Consider the following 22,007-nt stretch of genomic DNA (forward strand, 5'->3'; position numbering starts at 1 on the left):
TATTCATCCTGGAGTCAATCCTGACTCCAAGATCCTTCTCTGCTTCTGTGCTGCTGAGAGGGTCAGCCCCTAACCTATAACCATAATGCTGGTTCCCTCTCCTCATGTGCAGCACCCTGCATTTGTCCTTGTTGAACTGCATCCTGTTCAGATCCGCCCACTTCTCTAACCATAATAAGGAATTATGTTTTCAGCCTGAATTCACTAAATAAGCAATGGCTACACTTTTTGTTCTTTTTTTTTAACTGTCCATATTCTTACCATCCACTAAACACGGATATTCAACACTGTCAGCATAGTCAAGTTGGTTTTGATAATTTTATGATAGGGAACAGTGTAGGCAAAAAACTCAGGGGAGACAATAATGCTTATGCTTTATTCCACCTCTAGTTATTATTTTGTTACCCTATTATCAGGGGAAAATGCAAAGGTTGTTTCCCTAAAGAGTTCCCATTGAATTCCTTGACCTAAGTTGTTTTCACATCAAATTTAATCATGGGTTTCCTTTCGCTCACTGTATCAGAGGTAGCTCCTTGTACTCATTTCCCTAAAGTCACCCCAGGCTACATCATTCATTTCATTACTTTTTATCTCTTTTGTGCTCTGCAGACCGTCTTTCATCCTGGCTTAAGAATTTAGAATAATCGATAACTTCTTCCTTCACCTGATTCTGCACTGTCTTTTGCATCTTGCGAAGTGGGCATAAATTTTAAATTAGTCAACAATGCTGTAGTGTTTAACAGGTTGGAATAATTAGGACCATGTTACAGTTGGTAGAAGCCTTGGCAATCGCTGCCCCCAATCAACTGAGCAAGCAAAGAATTCTGATTTGGTGAATATTATATCTACTTTGCACTCACAGCCCCCAGTAAATGGCTGGGAATCACTCATTATCTGTAAAGTCCCCTTTTATCTTTCTATATCCATGTTATTCAGATATCTTTCCCAACTAATTTTTTTCAGGAATTGATCCTTCCAAGAACTCCTCTGTAACCACTTTTAGATGTTTGAGCCCTCTTTATCTTATAGAGTCTTAATTTACACAGTAATTGTGTAAAATGTATGATGCATTAATATTTCTACAGTTTAATAAAAAAATGTATTAATTTTGGACATAAATATATCTCTGTTCCTGTGAGAAGTAAGGATTTTTTGTTATGATATCACTTATTGCAACCAACATTTGGGAGGGATGTTTGACAAGTTTTCAGGCTCAAAATGCCCTTCCTCATGTGACACAGACACATTTTAAAGCACATCTATCATTAGTGCTAAGAGATACATGCTTTTAATATAGTCTTAATATAGTATTTGCTAGCAGAGCAACATAACACATTTTCAAATTCATGGTATGTTGTGACTTGTCAGAGAATGTAAACATTGTCAGAGCTCTTAATATTAATGAGTCCTGTAGGGTACGCCTTGAGAATTCTAGACAGGAGCATGACAGAAAAATGGCTAAACAACTTTAGATGTTGGCTGGCGAGTCAATCTAGATTTGCTAGGTTTCATTTCAGAAATAGCACTGTGAAGATTCTTGTTGAGAAGATGCAATGCATCAAGGTGTATAGTTACATTTTGACACTTATTTTCTTGGGATGCATTATTCCTCCACCAGAAATTAGCGTGGTTTTCACTATGTTCTGCAGCCCTTTTATATAACTGATTTTAGTTGTCAGTAAAATATTTAATTTCATGCTATTTGTGCCCTCTTGCTTCAGGCCTGCATTGTTAAAGATATACTAGCACCAATTTTTATGTATAAATTCTAATAAATGAAGCTTTCTTCTTATTGGGCAGAGGGTTTTTTATTATTGTTATTAAATTTGTACCCAATACTAGTACATAGATTTGACAAGCCAGATAAAACTAGCACATTGGCCGATCTCTTAGGGTAGACCTATCTTCAGCAAAATGTTTTTGCCATTACTAAGGGTAATGTAGCTCATCACCAAAAATGCCTTCTGGCTACACAGAGAGATGCCCACAAACATTCATTCAGGGTGCATATACACATTGCCGTATGGTGACGTAGTGATGTGCAGCGTTGCCAGGCAGCACACTATGATGATGTAGTGATCATGTGTGTCTGCACGTGATCACCGGCTACGTCACCATAGTGGTGTGCTCTCTGGGTATAGCGTGTTGCTGTGGCAGTGAAGCGGTGAAATTTAACCATGTGCTGTGCACATGGCACAGAAGCCACATGTACTGTGCCGTGGCAATTTTTCCATACCGCGACATGTAAATGCCCCCTCAGACAGCAAAATTTGATCCCATCAGACAATAGCAATACTGCCTCCACCTGTACTCATGCAGTTTACATTTGTTCCTCCAGGTCATCCAATGTTGCTTACTCCTCACTTGAAATCCGAATTTTGTTCATAATCCTAATGATGTTCCCAGTAATCAGCTCTGATTATATACAAGGATAGTGGCCTCAGGTGAAAACTAAACAGCAGGCAAAGATGGAAAGTTAATTATTGCTTATGATTGTTTTTCATTCCATAACAATGTCCAATTCTGAAAAGTGCTCAGAGCCATGAACTTTTATAGACTTCACTCTGGGAATTGTAATAGGCTGATGCTGCTTAATGCAGAGGTCAAAGAGATAAAGCAGCAGCATTTGTGTGTGTGCGCATGTGCATGTGTACACATGCACGTCTTTTTCTGACACATAATCACAAATTATTTTTCACTCACTTAAGTCACACAAAACAGGGCATTCTTAAACCAAAATACATGACTACACACAGATTTGCACTGAAGCAGTGAATGGTAGTATACTATATTGTATTTACATACAGTATGGATATTTCCAAGTGGAATTTTATTTTGAACATCAGTGAATTGACAAGTGACTGTTTTAACATATTGATAGGAGCCCATCCAACTAAGAAACAAGAACAGCTGTTCTGAAAGGGTAATTAGGAAAGGAGATTGAAGATTCGCCACTTCATTTTCATAGCTTGAAAGTCACATAATAGGTGAATATTACTTTCTCCTAGGAAATAAAAAACATAGAGCTAAATTCTTTGCTGACTTACATCCTAGGCAATGAATACAATGGTTTAAATTCTCATACAGAATACATTTACCCTAAGTTAATAATGTCTTATGAGCATTGATGGCTTAGAGGCACTTTTGTATATATGGATTTGGACTAAGTATTTTTTTTAACTGTGTATACACTTTGTACTGTAATCATCTACTAACAGTAAGTTCTTTTAGGCAGTAGAATTTTTTATTTTACTTTTTATGTATATTTCAGGAAAGAAAAGAAATACATAGATCAGTGCTGGAAAGATGTGAATGTTGGAGACTTCATTCGACTTTCATGTAATGAAATAATTCCTGCGGATATGGTGCTGTTATATTCTACTGATCCAGACGGGATCTGTCACATCGAAACAGCAGGACTTGACGGAGAGACCAATCTAAAGCAGAGGCAGGTGGTGAGAGGATTTGCAGAGCAGGTAACAGTTGTGCATTTTTAATAATTTAAGATACTGTAAGAGTGATGTAGCTGCGATGGTCCAGAAATTATGAGACACAAGGATTCCTTGGGGTGATACTGTTTATTGGACCAACGATGTAGTTGGGATAAAGTTGGATAAGCTATTGAATGCAAGAGGTCTGACATTTGAAAGCTTGTCTAACTTTATCTCAACTACATAGTAAAAGATATCACCCTAAGGAATCCTTGCCTCTTGCATAATAATTTAAGAAAACTGGTGTTCCTTGCCCATGGATTCAATTAAAAAGCTTTCTCATTCATTTCATTAGTTGCTGAAGTAGGGCTTTTCTACACCCAGTTTACATACAAAATAACTTTAGTTTTACTTCTTAGTTACTGTGGGGCAAATTTGTGTGTGGACACACATTTCAGATTAAGAATGTCTTGTTTTGAGTTACTTTAAGTGAGTAAAAAATAATTTTTTATTATGTTTCACTGTGAATCCCACTGTGGGTATACACATGCCTCAGGCATGTGAAATCAAAGTCTTTTTAAAGAGCAGCATGCTCTGTGCCTCCTTATACACTCTTACAAGAGGGAGGGAAGGTTAGTCATGACCCTCCCTTAGTTCCCTCTAAGTGCCTGTGGCAGTATGACAGAACCTGAACAGTGCTTAACTCACTAAGTTCTTAGCTCTGACTAAGTTCTTTCATATGTCAGAAACCCAGAAAGGTTAGGAAGTTTTATGATGCATATGATTGTTGTGAATATTAACCAATCTGCATGGAATACTTATGTCCCCCCAGTGTACAGCTCCATACATGCACCCTGTACAGAAATTCTGAAACTTTAGGTGTCTAGCCCTGCCTGCTTGTTCTCCAGTGAATTCTTGACTCTGAAAGATAGATACTTTAAGTGGAAAAGGCATCTGCTGTATCTGCTTGATATACGGTTATCTCCTAAGTGCCTTTAATTTTTGGCAAGAACAAGGCACAAATCACACAGTTGACATTTGCTTTTCTACAGTAATGGCTAAAGAGATATTCTGATCCTAAAGGCATGAGCTCTACAGTATGGGTGTTAAACAAGTCAGTTTTATCTAGTGCCCCATCTAGTAGAAGAATAATAGCAAGGACCAGTGCAGAGAAGACCATGCCAAGAAAATTCCTGGCATTACCCTGGCAACAGAAGTCCCTGGTGATGAAGTCCAACACTAAGAGGGACTGATCTGAAAAGAAACTTAAAATGGGAAGCCAGGACTTCCCAGAAAGACTGACTACCTAAAGATTCAAAATAAAACCAGCTAAACTTGAACTTCTGGTGAAGAGGAGCCATTTTCAGTATAGAAACAAAGACTAACTCTGATCCCAGCTCCAGGAATCAGCTTAGTACTAATACCACTGAAAGAATCAGAAGCATAATTGTACCAAGACACTTACTGGTATCAGTACAGACACTAGCACGAAGAATGCTGAATACTCCCACTACAGCATGGTAATTTTGCCCCACTGAGCTTACTGGTATCCACCATCTCATGCAAGTAAGTCTTGCATTTGAGGAAAAGACCACTTCCTCCATCAGCTTCTCTGATTTATGACAGTCTACCAGAAACAGCTGAACTACAGGAACAACAGCATCCTGCTTCACTACAAGTGGACTTTTCATCTTTGTCTGCCAATTAAGTCCCTAGCACCAGTACTGATACGTCACTCCTTTGAACACTGCAGATATTCTAGAGATGGAGGCATCTGTCACATTAGAGAAACCTCAATGACTGTTTAACATTCAAAGCTGTTCCTATGCCCACCATGGGTCAGGACATATTATTTGTTCTTTCTTTCTCCTTTTTTTCTAGTCCCCTTGCTGTGGGACATAATGGAAAAACCTACAGTTTCTTTGTAACTTCTGTATTGCAGCTAAACTCCAAGCCCTTCTTAGGATCAACTGACCTATTCACAGCTAGGTCTGATTATGGAATAGGGCTGGCAGCCTGAGGCTCTTAAAGAGGCAGAACATCCTGTTCATATGTTTTCTCTTAGGTGAAGGATTAGAATAGTTTCCTCCATTATTCTCCTTAAGCATTGGTTCTTGGTTCTTGACAGGCAGAATGTATACTTTGAAATTGCTTACTATCCAGTCCATTGAAAACACATGGGAGTCACAGTAGAATATCAATTCACATTCTTTGGACACTTCAGAGGACAAAGGATGCTTATAAAACAGCTGGAAATTAGGACAGCACACTTAAGGGGAAACATAATAGCCATTCATTCACACCCAGATGATAAACTTATCAGGGCATGTATCAGCAAGAGCTTTCTGCAGCCCAGAAGTATCCTTTTCCCTGTTCTCCCAACCAGGACAGGAGAAACCCAAAATACCCAACTTTTAGGTTCACCTCCCCCAAAAGAGATTTAAATCCTGACCTTCCACTTTGTATAAGAGCAACCTAACCACTTTTTATAAGAGGAACACCACATACCAGATGGAGATAAGAGTGCCTTCCTGTTGAGACTAGAGCCTAGGAAACCAAGAAAGAAAGCATAATGAATACAGGATGAAAATGAGCGAGAGGAAGCCTTACTGTTGTTCAGGGAGGATGATGCTACCCAATCAGGGGAGAAGTCCTTCCTTGTAATGTTGTTCATGCATATTGCATTGCAGTCATTGGGAACACTCCATAAACAGTACTGAGGGCAGACACCAGTCTTCTTTACATGGAGCTTCCCCTGCTTGCAGGTCCTTCTCCAAGAGGCTGGAACAGATACCCAATTTGAACTGTGCAGGCAGCTACACATTAGATAGCTAGTGGGTGAGCTCAGATTTAGCCCCAAGTGCCCAAACTTCTGCTTCAGAAAGGTACTTGGAGCACTAGGCTTCTCATTAGATGCCTTCCTGTCTTCTTCAGGCCTTTTGTTGATTTTTACCTGATTCCCTTGGTAATATCCAAGGTTAGATCAGATGAGCTTATGAAAACCTTGATGGCTTCCTACTGGCTAAGACATTTGCAGGTGTCTGACCACTTGCACATGTCCTTTTGACTTCCTTTATGTCTTGTGTTATTCAGCCATGATAACTCAAAGCCACAATCAACCAGCCCTCCCAATCTCATGATGACTTATAATGGCAGCTGAGCTTTACCGATAGAAACTATTCTCAGCAGATTCATAAAATCTTACAGAGCAGGAAAGACATTGTCTATGAAAACTTGCTCCTCCAAATAGAAACAGTTCCTCATGTAGGCAGTCCAAAATAATTTGGACCCAGCTGAGGCTCTTATACCAAAAGTCCTTAACTACAGGCCACTGGAATAGGCTAGATTGGCATATAGTTTTTTCAAAGTCCATCTTACAGCAATATCAGTAGACCATGTTCCTATTCAGTTGCATTCAGTATGTTCACATCCTATAGTATCAAGGCTTTTCAAGGGCTTTCTTCATATTACACACGTCCTAGAAATCCAACTCCTGTGTGGAGTCTTACAATATTATCCTCCTGAGTGGATGGAGCCTCAATTGAACTGATCGATACATCACCCTCCCTTTATGATGGTCTTTCTGGTCTGCCATCACCACTGTGCAGGAGGTCAGCTGTTACCTAAATTACAGGTAGATTTGTAGGTTGGCTACTGGTAAAAGAGGCAAGAAACAGGTCTACAGCCTAACCTTTTATTGCTTGTGCCTCAAAACACAAACACTTATCCCCATCCAGATAGCTACCTATGACACACAACATAATTTCTTACCTATACCAGCTGGGGAGACTCAGGCAGGGGAAGAGGGTGGTAGGCAGACTGGCAGCAGGTCTTCTTGAATTTGCTGGGTTCAAATTTCCCGCCAGCCTATACCTTAAATTTATAGAGGTTCATCTTAATATTCTACTAGTGTTCTCTGATAGGTTTTATTTAAAATTCTTTGTTTCACTGAAACCTTTGGAATAGGACTGAGACAGTTTTCTTGTGGACATGAAAGATGTCTATTAGTTGCAATTTAGTTGGGATGTGCCTATGAAGATTACATTTCTGGAAGGAAGGATTCCTTATCTCCTTCCTTCACCATTATGGAATATTACTTGTCATCATCTGTTTTTTTTCTTCTCCAAAATTTACTGTCTTCTGTAAACACAGCTGCTTTGTTTTTACAACTTAAGAATCTTAACTAAAATAGCTCTATTATGGCAAAACAGCAGCTAAGATATGGTTACATCAACTACTATAAGCTAAGCTATCATAGGATATTTGGGTTATTTAATGCATGGTCTTCCTTTATAATGTTCCTTTAAGGCCTTGTGCTCGGTTTCATCACTTGTTTTAGCTGGATATGTTGATTGCATTCTTTACTTTGCTGATCAAGCTGGTTGTCACGTCTGCAAATGTTCACTCCACTGTCACTCAGAAATAGGTTTTGAAGCCTTCTGCTTACACATACTTCTGCAGTTTGGCCTCAGCCCCTTCAATTTGGCAACAGAACCCTGTGTCTGGGCCTTCCTACACATAATTACACAGAAAAGAAGGTCTGAGACCACATCCTAAGTTTATCTCTAAGGTGGTCTCTGAGTTCAAACAAAGCCACGCTCAATATAATGAAAGAGAGACTATATACCAGCAATTCTTACCACAGTGCCACACAGTGTTAGCATTGTTAGGTTTTCAAGCATGATTCAAGATAAACCCACAGGTTTCAAATAGAAATTTGTAGTTGTGGCCTTTCTAAGTTATTTGCAATAGAAAAACTGCTCTATTATTTTTATGTAGGCAAAAAAAGAATGAAAACTAAGAACTGCCATTTGCCAAGGAGTGCCTTGAGTTTATCCAAATGTGCCTCCAAACTAAAAAGGTTGAGAATGACTGCTATATATTGTGGACATTCCCAGAGTTTTTCTCCATTATGTAGGGAAGACCAAATGCTTTAGCCTCTGTCATGTCCTTTTTCAGTCTGGCCCCTGATCACTTCTTAGCTATATCTTGCTGAGAAGACAAGCTGAGTCATCATAGAAACTCTTAAGTGGATAAAGTGATGTATCTCCTCCTGTTATTAACAAACTTTTCCCTCAAAATATAAAGGTACACTAAATTGGTTGCATGCAGTGTCTTTCACCTGCTTCAGAAATGTGTCCATATTTGATGCCAGTAAAGCGACTACATGGCATACTGACTTTGTTTACATTACTCCTTGACATGGTCACCCGATGTGATGTCAAGCTGAGAACAGCACATCCGGCTCACTCTGATTAATGGGACTGACCACTCATACCCACTCAGAGGGGACATAGTGGGATCTACACTGATACCAACTTAAGTAGAAATAGAAATTAGTTGCTCTACAATAAATATGGTTTTTCTATGTGCTGCACTCCATGTGCATCCCATGACCCCTGATTCTTGCAGTTCTCAGCAACATGGATTTCAAATTAAAAGGAAACCAAGGGAGATTTGTGGCTTCCCTGACCTTTAAGCCTTATACTTATGGAGTCACAAGGGGCATGTATAGCTTTGATGGACACTGTCATTCAGAAGACTGTAATCTCGCATGAATGATGCACATGTACACCTACACTGAGATCCTCACAGACTGCATGTCCTCCAACATCCACAGTTGCTATAGAGTAAGTAACTGTTTGTTTTTGTAGTTAACCCAAACTAAGGCACTCTTAAACAGTGTTCAGACTTTCACCAAAATAACTACAAGTTTGATAATAATTACAGGTTTGAACCAAAATTGATATAGTTATTTTATTTCCAGTTTGTAGATATACTGCCCCATTCATTATGTAATCACTTATACTTGTACAAAGTATGGATAAAACACTGCAGGATCAGCATGATAGCATTTTACAGCAAGGGTGTCAAAACCATCTGGTCTTGTGGACCAAACGAGTGGCATGGGGCTGGTCCATGGGCTGAATGAGGCTCATGGAACCCCATCCAGATGCCTGATCCAGCACATGTGGAACCCACTTGGGCCAGTCCTAGATGCCAGCTCAACCATGTGCCGTGGGCAGTACAGCATGAGACCAAGATGCTGTCTATACCCAGTGAGTGCCATGGGTTATGCAGCCCAGAACTGGGACTGGCCCCATCGCCATGGGCAGTGCAGCCTGGGGCCGAGTTCCAGCAAGCACCACAGGTAGCTAGGACCAGTCTGGCACAGGTAGTGGGTCAACAGAGCAGCACCGGGGCCTTTGTGGGCTGGCTACAGGTCATGGGCCATATATTTGATATCCCTGTTTTACAGGATACTTTGCATTAATTTTGCATTAATTTTGCATAAGTAAGCAAGGGACAGGTCCGTGGAGAAGCAGGCCCTATGTGTGTAATTATTTGAGTTTGTAATATGACCAGAGGCATATATCTGAGTCTGAAGGCACCTTTGACAGTAATACAGTGCACACAATCTGTCAGAAAATCCCCAGCAGGCTGCCAAGGTTTGTGCAAACACAAAAATGCTAAGATTTCTGACTTTGACATGTTATGGATTTATATGTTAACTTCAAGCTTGGCATCCTTCTGATTTGGTAAAAAATAATTGTGAGAATTCAAACGTGTTTGAAAGCTTTCATTATGAAAGGCATTTTTAATGAATACTTTGAATTGTAAACTTGTACTTCCTGTATAGACATTCGAATCTTTCTTTCAAGGCAGAAGGCAGTTCAGACTAACAAGGCTAATTGCATCTTTCTTTGAAAAGGCTAATTACCTCTCTTTTTTTTTTTTTAAGAGCAGTGGACTTTTTAGAGAACTCATGAGAAAGGCAATCTGTATAGAAATTGTTCTGTTAGTGGGCCAGATTTTCAGGAGTGCTGAGGGTTCACACATCCATTAACTTCAAGTGGAATTATGGGTGTGTGGTACTTCTGAAAATCAGGTCCAGTATGTTTTTCCTGAGTATTTGCCAGCTTTTATTCCTTATCATTTAGGGTATTTGCTGAACACACCCTTTAATTTTTTTTATTCTTAAAAGTTCTACTTTTAATTCATTACTTGTACTTCTGTTTTTCATGATGATCATTACTCTGGCACTAATTAAACGTAGTCATACCTAGAAGTTTTATCATTAAACTTTCCTTCTTTTAGCTCAGCCTGCATCCTAGGTGTAATATCAGAAACCATTTAGTTTAAAAACAATTCTATTTATATAGCATTTTCCATTTCACTTTCATCCATCACTAAAGAAATGCATATGAAAATAAGACCTTTGCTTTTTAAGAGTCCACTCAGTGCTTATTCCTCTTCTTCCCTCCCTCCCTTCTCAAAGATGTCCATGAAGGATCAGCAATATAACTGAAACTTTCCCCGACTTAATTTTGTATGGGCAGTCTTTTCCTTCACTTCGCATTCTAATTTAGAAAAATCCCTGCTTTTATTCCAGGTTGCAGTGCTTGCCAGTATGGACAACTGAAAGGTTTGAAGCTGGATTGTGAAACACCAATACCTGTATCTATGAATTCATTGCTTTTAACTTGCTATACCCCTGACCTGAGTTTTATGTTCTTTTCTGTGACTCCAGGTCTCTGAAATTGATCCAGAAAAATTTTCAAGTAGAATAGAGTGCGAAAGTCCCAGCAATGACCTCAGTAGATTCCGAGGCTTTGTGTAAGTAGGGGTGGGAACTGTTTAAGCTGCACCGTTCATTGTGGCAAATTGTCATTGTTCATTTTTTGAAGGCTTTTTATATTTATCTTAAAGATCACTTGTATTTACATCCCTTTGTCCGAATACATTTGTATCATAGGTTTTCTAGAGGTGGCCAAGCAGACATGGAACCCTAGGAATGTTTCCTGCACAAACAACTTCTGAATGGGGAAGCTCCTTGGCTAGTGTTTATTATAATAAGGTTTTCAAGAACTTCATTCATGCCATAATTCGTTCTGGCACCTCATGTCTTCAAAATAGTTTTTATATCTCTGTTTAAAGATCTGTGATATCTGTGCAATAGCTCTTTCCCTAATATTTGTTCAAAATCATTATCTGATTGGGGAAGCTTCATTGTGTAATGCTGAAAAGCCCAGAACTGAGAACAAAGAAATCTGATCTGTTCCTGATTCTGCCACAGGACTTCTGGGTTACCCTGGGCAAGTTAATCACTTTTGTAAAGGGCACAAGGATTTTTTTGTAAAAAGTACCATATAAGATACAAAAAAAAGAATGCAGCCTATTTGCATTTTAATATTAGAACACTACATTCCTACAGTGGCCCTCCTTACCAGCCTTTTTCACAGTTAAATTTATAAATAGAAGAAAAGTTATAAAAGATCAATCTAAAAATGCACATAGATTTCCTCTAGGCCTATCTCTGTTATAGTTAAACTGTCAGAGGAGCATGCTTATGAAACACTTAAGATTTTACTGTCTAGTATTGACAGGTCTTAATGGTGCATTAGTCATATCGTTTTTGTGTATGCCTGCCTTGGAAAGGATGGGGCTGTAGAATGTTTTAGGGACATAGCTAACGTATTGTTCAGTAATATCTACATACAAGGTGAAATCATGTTTTAAGAGACTCAGAAGGTGACATGATGTAAGCGGGTTGCCTAGCCTGTTGACTTCTGCAGGTGGGTTTTGCTCCCAGAGGAGCTCCTCAACCAGTCCTCTGAAGTAAAACACAGTCTTTAAAGTTCCAAACAAGCAACAAATAAATAAAACAGAACTCTTCTTCCATGTCCCAGACACTAGGAGAGGAACTCTTTGGCTCTGGCCCTAGTACAACAGCCTGGCCCCTGTAAGCAACAAGCTCTTCAGCCTGCTTCCTTTTTTCTTGTGGACTGTTCCCTCACAGTTTGCGTCCTCTCAGCTCTCTCCTCTGGGCTTTTAAGCTCTCAGCATGTCAAGTGCTGAGTTGTTCTGAACATCTGGTACCCGCAGATATGCCCAGAGGCTGCTCTGACGTACTGTAGTTACAGCATGCCAAAGCAGACTCGATGAATTGTGCTGCTGCTGTGTGCTAATTAGCACACTCTAGCCATCCTCCGAATCTCGTGTATCAGAGTCCCTGTGCTTCACAATGGCAGTGGGGGTGCTTTAACAAAAACTCATTGAATAAGCTTTAGTTAAAGCAACCCCCATCACCATTTTGAAGCACAGGGACACTGATACATGAGATGCTGCACGTGCTGTATTTAGAGTGGCTCTTGGAGCTGCTCAAATTAAATCATCGTCCTCTCCCCCAGCCCTCGAACATGTGTAAAAACACCCAGTCAGAGCTGCTGGTTCTGAATACTTTGAAAGGTCTGGCCCAGAAAGCTTTTAACATGCTTTGGGGGAGTCCAAGATACATGTGAAGTAAAACTAAATAATTCACTTCTTTTGCAGTGAACATTCAAACAAGGAGAGAGTGGGCCTCAGTAAAGAAAACTTGATAATGCGAGGATGCACAATCAGAAACACAGAAGCTGTTGTGGGCATTGTGGTGTATGCAGGTTAGTGAACCTGGTGGGTTACACAGATTTTCATGGAAACATAATTTCTTCAAGATGTCCTCTTATAGTGTTGCTTACCTACCATAAGAAGTAGTATGGTAACTTAGCAGATAAGTAAAAGACTTGCCTTCAACTGTTAACCAGTCTGGGGATGAACCCCTATGCAGAAGTCACTGCAGATCACATAGAAAACCCCATCTGGCCAGGCTAATTGAAAAAGAAGAGTGGGAAATTGAGTCTTAAATGTTTCGATTGTTATTTTGAATCTAGTACAAGTCAGTTTTAGCTAGAAGAACTGCTAATGGGTGGCTATTCAGCAGGTTATCTGAAATAAGAGTGTTCTGTCTCATAGTTTATACCTGCTGTGCCATCTCAGCTGGGCATGGTGGTCAGTCCAGATCCATGTAGAGAGTTCTCCCATGTCTCTTATCTCTCCCACATAGCAGTTAGCATAAACTGTTGGTAGACTCAGAAGAAAGCCTAAGGAGTGGAATGGGCCTGGAGACTGAATGCTCTTAGACCTTTCAGGGTCTTCACTGTTGCTGCCTTTTCTGTGTCTATTCTGTGACAGAGGACAAACATATCCAGAGCTCCCAATCTGGTACCTTTACCATATACTAATGTTTATGTAGAGAAAAATAATTCAGCTCCAGAGTGCAACTTTCAAGAGCTAGGAGGGAAATTATTGATTTAAGACACACATGGCCACACAAAGACTTATATTTTTGTTCTGTTTTGAGAGCAGAATTAATAAAATGCATTGTCCTAGCAGTTAATTACCTTGGCCAAGAATGTGGTCTGTGTTCAAATACTAATTAATTGATAAATACTAAACATTCACCTTTCTCTTTCTTCAACATATCTGAATTTTGGTTTACCTATCTGCCTACATGTTACAGGTCATGAAACCAAAGCAATGCTAAACAACAGTGGCCCTCGTTACAAACGCAGTAAATTGGAAAGGAGGCTGAATACTGATGTCCTTTGGTGTGTTCTTCTTCTAATTTTGATGTGTTTAATTGGTGCTTTGGGTAAGTAAAGTATACTTTACAAACTAGTACTTTTTTTTCCTGCCAGTTTTACAGGGCTTTATACTTAATGTCGTCAGTCAGCTGGGGTATTAGTATATACCCTCAGTAATCTAGGAAGCCAATTCTTTTACCAACCAATAATTTGTTTAAGAATGGATGTAAGACATAGGACAGGAAAGAACTTCATATGTCATCTAGTTCAGTCCACTTCTATTGCAGACATTTATATCATATAACCGGCTTCATAAATTTATCAAGCTCCATCTTAAAACTAATTTTTCTTTCACTCATCCTATCAGAAGACTGTTTCAAAAAAGTGACCTGGAAAACATTAAGTGAATTACTTTCAATAACAATAAACCCATGCCCTGAAAGTTGAAGACTGAGGCTTATCTACAGTATAAAATCTGTATGCCAAAAAAGCATTTTCAACTTTAAAACTGTTGTACTGACTGTACGGCTGAGACACTGTTATTCAGATAAATTCTGCAGGCAGAAAAAGTGGTGTTCTTACCAGATACCTCAGAAACTGCCTTCTCTCCCTTATAACATCAAACCAGTTGAGACATATACTGTATTTGAGTTCCTAATCTCTAGTTTAATAGAGAGAAAAGAGGAGGGGTACTATTTCTCTGAAAAGCCTTCAAATCTGGAACATGCTTCTCCAATCAGTCTTCTTTTGATCTAACTGGTAGTGTTCCAGAGCTCATATATTTTTAGCTTTTTCAGGGAAAATGAAATGACAAAGAAGGAAAAGCCCAGTGTGTATGGTTGTGGAGGGTTTTGGTTAAAATCTGAGCTTGCACCCTGAGTCTGAACAGGACATTTTTTATAATAAATCAAAATAAGTAGGTTAGTTAAAATGGCACCTGAAAACTTCAGATTAGATTGAACAGACCTGAGTCTTATATCAGTAGCCCACTTGGATTAGCTGTAACATTTTTTAAGGTTGGATTTTTAAACGTTTCCTGATATAGCCAATTTTATAATTTAGATACAAACTGCTTTGCATGCATATTGTTTTACAAGCTGTTAAGTAGTCTTGGTGGGCTGTTAACCCACTGTTTCCTAAAATAAGGGAGTCATCCAAGCAAGCTAACCCAGGGTTGAGCCTTATTTGTTGTACCCAATATTGTACATCAGATTGTTGATTGGTATATTGTTGATGGATGAATTAAACAGAATTTTGATTGTTGATGGGTTAATTAAGTTTTCAAAGTGTTAACGTGTGTGCTGTTGATAGAGCCCAAGAAAATCTGATTCACAGTTTAGAAGAAGACAATGTAGAGAAAAAGCATTTTTCTTGAGAAAATATAAAAAGATAACATCTGGTAGCTTTAAATGCCAGTACATAGTGATTGATACCTGTTCTTCTTTCGAGCAGTTACTGTGATACTCAACTATGGTCCAGCAGACATACAGCTCACTCATTTTCAATTTGTTACCATTTTTAAGGTCATGGCCTTTGGTTAAGTAGCTATTCAGAGATGCCTTTTTTTAATATTCCTGAGCCAGATGGAAAATCAACTCCACCAGCATTGGCAGGATTCTATATGTTTTGGACAATGATCATCTTATTACAGGTAACTTCAGTCTACCTTAAAGAACCTGGGACAATTCTCTTCTCATTTATACTTGTGGAATAACTCCTTTGACTTAATTGGAGTTACTCCAGATAAGCACTGGTGATTTGCACTAGTAATTTGACTTTAAATCATTAGCTGATTAACTAGTTGAATTTAATCCCCTCATTTTATTTTGACAGGTTTTGATCCCTATTTCTTTATATGTTTCCATTGAAATTGTCAAATTGGGGCAGATCTATTTAATTGAGAATGATATTGATTTTTACCATGAGAAAATGGATTCCACTATTCAGTGTCGAGCACTGAATATTGCTGAAGACCTTGGGCAAATCCAGTACATCTTCTCTGACAAGACTGGAACCCTCACTGAAAACAAAATGGTTTTCCGAAGATGCAGCATTGCAGGACATGAATACTGCCATGAGGAAAACAGTAAGAACTAAAACAATGTGTCAGGAGCCAATTATTGTATATCGCTACAGAAAGCAAAAGTTTAAACTGGGTGGGGTACATTTTTGTCCACTAGGCAGCACACATGTACAGTAGTTTGCGTTGAAGGGCATATCAGCCAGCCCTATCAGCAGCTATACTTTGCCTAGTATTGACATCCTTACACATATATATGTTATCTCCTATGAGTCTTGTGATCTGTTTACAGGATCCATTATGCTAATAGTCATGTACAATGCAAAAATATTTAGTGTGCAGTGTAAAGTGTTTTTCTCTCTGACCAAATGAAATCACATTAGTGCATTCTGCTTCTCACCATGTAGTTTTGAAAACTGTGTAATTAAGAAAGCGTGCAAATAACCTGTGCACTTTCCTATGTGACCAGACTCCACACAGCATTTTAGGGTACAAATCCTCAATTCACCAGCATGGCACAGATTTGAAATAATCTTTCTTCATTTTCTGGAGCATTGTTTAGACTTCAGTTCAGCATATACCTATCTTTAAGCATGAGAGTTGTCCCACTGAAATTACTTTGTTAAGTACTTTGCTGAATCAAGGCCCTAATAACATCTCTAGTTTTAATTCACAAGCAATTTCAGTGGAAAGCCTACCAGATGTGTATATTAATTTGATGAATTTTTATTAGGTTTCAAAGACCTGCTGTTCCACTGTAGCTCGTTTTGTTTAACATGTTTGTTAACTGCTATATGAAAATAGGTGAAAACACTGTTAACTGATGTTGCAGTAGCCTGTGTACTGAATTTTCAATGCCATGTGTCCAATATATTAATGAGATGCTGTATATATCTTAAAGTTACTGATTCCAGGGGTGCCTATAAAAACAAAACAAGATTCAACTCTAGGCAGAGCAGGAAATTACATATACTGTAGCCTTAGAGACACTTTTATTTAATTTGTTCAGTGATATATTCTATTATCTAGTTAGATCAGAACAAAAAAATACAGGAATGCAATGAAGTTCACTTACCTGGTGCTTGTACTATTAAGTAATACTGAATGTTATAGAAATATACTATTTAAGCAGTAGGCAAGGCTTATATTCTGCATAAGATTGAGGAGGACTGACGCAAGCTAGATAACAGCAATTAATGATTTGTAACGCAGTATCAAGATATTTCTTAGTATTGGCAATCTAGATTTTACAGTTCATTATGATATACTGCTTGGTGGTCTCACTGACAAAGCTTCCTTCAAAGTCACAGGGACACAGTCAATTAGAAGTCCTAACATAATTTCTGCATCTTTTGAGAATCTACTCCACTGTATAGAGTAGATATAGTGATGCAGGTGTTTTCTTTACATTATACATAAAGAAGACATTAAGGAAGAAAGGCAATAGGAGATGTAAAAAAAAAAAACTTACAGAATTTTAAACTCCTAAAATAAAATAATATATTTGTGTTTTCAAAAAAAATTGACAGTTGACTACTTAGTACCTGTGCCCTGCTGTTTATTTCATTAATACCTAAAGGTTGCTACTCAAAGATTGAGACCCAGCACTATGCATCTGTTTGTTTGCAGTGTACATTTTGGTTTTTTTAATGTTAGCTCCATAAAATGCCATATGTTAACTGTGCTTATGATTAGTTCATACTGTGTTCCCATGATTACAAAACAAGTACCTGGAAACATTTATACCTTGAATTGCTAGAGACTTTGTTTACCTTAACTTTTAACACAAAGATGGGAAGAACCCATAATTCAGTTCAGTTTTTAGAGGGATCTTTATGCAATGCTGCACAGGGTTTTTATTCACATATTTCAGATGGATAGAGTAACACTGCAAACAAGCTCTAGTGGTTTCCTTTGAATATCTGCCATTTTATGCAGACATATACTCTTTGTATATAATCATGTACATGCTCCTTCATTGCCCAATGTAGAAGATGAAAGAGGTGCATAGTAGCAGTGGCTATGCTGTTTATATGATAGTCACCTGGCAATATTTTAAGTCATGTTTCAGGACAACAAGTCCTGAGGACAAAGGAGAAGCAGGTGTGGTATATCTTGACACTAAAAGCTTTTGGTGATGTATCATGTGAAGCAAAGTAAAGAAACCTGGTCTACATTAAATGACTGTAAAGTGAGTGTATAACTGGTTGGAACACTATACCCAAAGAGTAATTATTAATTACTGGCTCATTGCAGAATTGAGATTTGTATTTGGTGAGGAGTGTCTCTGGTATCGTATATTATTCAGTGTTTCCTTTAATAACTTAAATGATGGAAAGAGAGTACATTTGTTATATATGTATGTGATACCAACCTAGGAGGGATTTCAATCACTTTGGAGAGCAGAATTAGAATGAATAATGATATTAGAAATTTTGGAAATGCTCTGAAATTAATAGGATCCAAGTCAATAAAGACGGGTACAAAATACTACATTTAGATAGGGATAAACAGCTGCACAGATAAAAATGGGAAAAAACTGGCTAGGGAACAGTTCTGCAAAAATATGTGAATTGCAGCTTGAGACATGAGCCAATATAGTCATACTGCAAGCTGGGATCATGCCGATGCATTTGTATGAGACACTTTACTGCGAAGTAGTATAGTTTATTGCACAGTAATTGTGTGTCTACATGTGCACATGGTTACTGCACAGTAAACCTCACTAGTTTTGAGTAAATTTGCTACCTGAAATTGCAAGCCCAGGGACTCCAAGGCCTGTGCTCCGAGATCGCTCAGGAAGAGGGGACTGGGAGATCCTGATCTCCCCATAGTCATGGGGTCAGTGATGGGAGATCAGGATCTCCCAGTGCTGGCACCATGGTTGTAGAGGTAGTGGTGGGTGCTCCCTGCTTCCGGGCCTGGGGAGCCTGTTCCCCACCCAGCTCCACACTTAAAGAGTTGAGCAGGGGGACAAGCTCCCTAGCCTGTTCCCCCCCCAGCTCTATGCTCATGGAGCTGAGCAGGAACATAGCTTCCAAGCCTGTTCTCCACCCAGCTTCACAATCACGGAGCTGAGCAGGAAACAGGTTCTCTGGTCAGGAGCAGGTCCCAGCCACATGCCCCAATCAGGTAATCAAGGTGGGGGGCTTGAAAAGAGCTGCAGGTGTGAGGCAGGTCCTAGCCCCCTGCACCATTCACCAGAGGAGTAGCTTGCAGTGAGCCCCCAACTTCCAGCTAGCTGTCCCACCAGTGGACTGGGGCAGAGGACTAGGACCTGCCCCTCTCCTGCAGCTCTTTCCAAGTTCCCTGCCCCAATCAGGGAGCCAGAGCTGGGAGCTCCCTGCTGCTGGGGCAGGGGGACAATGTCCCTGCACCAGCAGCAGGCAGCACCCTGGGGGCAGAGTGCAATGTCCCAGCCCTGGCCAGGAGACATATGTCTCCTGGTGCACTGCTCCCTGCCAGCCCCTGAGCTAGCACCCAGGAAGAACCTAGAGCTGCCCCTGATAGTGGCCGGGGCCCATTGCAGGGCCGCAGGAAGTGGCAGCAGTTTGCTGCTAGGAGCAGCACATTTGCTCCCGCATCCCTTCATGTATAGACACCTGCCTGGAAGCATTTACTCATGACTAGTTTACTCACAAGTAAACTGATCCCAGGTCAAATGCATGCATAGATGCACCCTCTGGGTGTGTCTGCATGAGATGCTTAATGCGCAGCAGCCTAATAAAAGTGTGCAGTAGCGTGCTGGGCAAAAACCGTGCTAACACACTTCTGCACAGTAGTATTAGGTTACTACATAGTAAGCATCCCTAAAAAAACATATGCTGGCACTATTGTGCAGTAACTACTAGGGCTGTGTGAGATTTTGCCTCCAGTTTTCTTTCAACACTGTTTTGACTTGTTTTGAGGTTTTGAGGTATTGGAAAACAATAAAATCAAAAAAACCCCAGATATTGTTGAAACAGTCTCAAAACAAAAACAAGTCAAGTCAAAACGTTTCACCATTTCAACGCTGTTTCGCTGTTTCACCCATAGGCTATAATGGGGAAGGATGAAACAGCCTATAACTTTGTCATTTCTGGCCTGATTTGGATGAATGGTACCCCCTTCTAGGGGCATGAAGTCTACCAAGTTTCAAGGAGATAGGTGTAAGGGTTTTGGGGAAACTGCACCCCAAAGTCTTGAAAGTAAAACTCACGTCACGTGTATGTGTTAAGCCACAGCAAGGTCAAAACTGCAGGCCTGCTAGCCCCAAGTCTGAGAGAATGTATATGTTTTAGTACAACATTTTCCCTTTAGTTTTCAGCATGGCTTCCCTCTTGTGATGAATATGATCAAGGTTTTACTTGCCACAAAAAGAAGGTTTCTGTTTTTCAGTTGTAGAAATTGATCTATCATTTTTCCCCCTTAAACATTTAAGCTTTGGGCAAAATTCACAGAGACCCTTAGAGTCATGTTCACAGTAGCTTTTGTACTTGTGTTCTCAACCTGGTGTCATAAACGGGTAAATATCAGGTACATACGAGCTGATGGTCTGCTGCCATAGGCACCACAACATACAGTCCCCTCCATACTTTTACCACACTCCACCTTACAAAGGTTTTTGCCCCCGTTACATTACTTGGAAGGCTGATCCAGAAACTCTCTATTCTGAACCTTCTTATTTCCAGCCTAAGTTCATTCATGGCAGTCTATACCCATTAGTAATTGTAATAATATTGTCCTTTAGTTTAATAGCTTCTCCTTTCCTGATGCATTTATAGCCCTCTCAGCCTTTGTTTTTTTTAAGCTACGTAAGCCAACCTCTTCTAGTCTCCTTTCATATGGTAGGTTCTCTGTTCCCTTGATCATCCTGGTAGCCTTTGTCTCTACCTGTCCCAGTTTTAATTCACCTTTTTGGACATGTACAAACTATTCCTAATGAGGTCTCACTGCTACGTTGTAGCCTGTCTCTTCAGATACATCTTAAGATTGCATTTGTCTTTTTGCAGGTGCATCACATTTATGGCTTATACTCATTGGGTGCCAGTTTTCTTTTGCTTTTAATAAAATGCATCATCCGTTTTTAAATATACATGCTCAATTCCTTGTTTTAAGTTTGACTTCAGTTTTCCAAGCTTCCAGAGAGTCTGATTTATGGTATTGGACAAAAGATGGATTCTTTTTCATCACTGAACCATGATTTTGTTTGTAATTATCTTTAGCCAAGAGGCTGGAATCCTATCAAGATTTAGAAGGTGAGGATTTAGCAGATGCTCTGTGTAGCTCCTTGAGCCTCATGCCAAAACAGAAGGAGCACAGCTGCAGGACAGCGAATGAGCCTTTGAACAGCAAGTCTTTGAATCAGGCAGCTGCTGGCTGTTCTGCCTCAGGAGGGGAAGATGGAGCCAGTGACATTCCACGCTCAAGACATGTAGCTTTCAGCAGCCCTATTGTAAGTAGAGATTGATGTCATTTGATCTTAAATGTCCAAAATTCCTCATGAAGAAGGAATTAGGGGAGGCTCTGTTCCCCCAGGCACCACCCAGGGTTACTAGGAATAACGTCCACAAATCATTAGAGAGAAGGTTCAGGCTGGACATCAGAAGACATTACTTTACAGTTAGAGCTGCCAGGCTCTGGAATGGATTCCCAAGGGAGGTGGTGCTCTCTCCTACCTTGGGGGTCTTCAAGAGGAGGCTGGACAGACATTTGAATGGGGTGATATGATCCTGGCACCCATTCCTGCCCGAGGCAGGGGATCAGACCTGATGTTCCATTTACAACCCTTCTGACCCTAAGTACTATGATACTGCACGCTTTTGTGGAGGTTGGCCCATGTGTTGTCCTTCAGGCGTACTCCAGTTCAACCCTACTCAACCCACCCCCTGGGGCTGCTCTTCAAACCATCCCACAGCCCTCTTCAACCCCAGGTTACACCCAGTCCTTCAGGCAGTAAAGACATACCCTACTCTGGGCAGGCCTCACCACTGCCCCCTCTCTGGTGCCTCCAGGGTCCCATTCCACTGTGGGGGCTTAGTTGGCCACAGCCATCCCTGCCCCTCACCTCTGCTGGGGACTTACCCTGCCTAGGGCTCAAGTAGCCATAGCTGTGCCTGACCCTTGTACCCATGGTGTTGTGGGAGCTAGGGGTTATTAAGGCGCCCCAACCCA

General features: G+C 40.0%; 1 protein-coding gene across 3 annotated transcripts in view; it reads left to right on the forward strand.

Moving 5' to 3' along the window:
* Positions 1-22,007, forward strand: part of ATP10D (ATPase phospholipid transporting 10D (putative)) — an 84,195-nt gene that overhangs the window by 37,146 nt on the left and 25,042 nt on the right. For all 3 annotated transcript variants that reach the window (XM_019553165.1, XM_019553164.1, XM_019553163.1), the window contains 7 exons: positions 3,272-3,476; positions 10,963-11,048; positions 12,765-12,871; positions 13,771-13,902; positions 15,358-15,485; positions 15,668-15,920; positions 21,059-21,288. In XM_019553165.1, the coding sequence (XP_019408710.1) occupies positions 3,272-3,476; positions 10,963-11,048; positions 12,765-12,871; positions 13,771-13,902; positions 15,358-15,485; positions 15,668-15,920; positions 21,059-21,288 (1,141 nt within the window). The remainder of the gene's footprint in view (positions 1-3,271; positions 3,477-10,962; positions 11,049-12,764; positions 12,872-13,770; positions 13,903-15,357; positions 15,486-15,667; positions 15,921-21,058; positions 21,289-22,007) is intronic.

Source organism: Crocodylus porosus, unplaced genomic scaffold, assembly GCF_001723895.1.
Source record: "Crocodylus porosus isolate Cpor-Errol unplaced genomic scaffold, CroPor_comp1, whole genome shotgun sequence".
NCBI classification, from domain to species: domain Eukaryota; kingdom Metazoa; phylum Chordata; order Crocodylia; family Crocodylidae; genus Crocodylus; species Crocodylus porosus.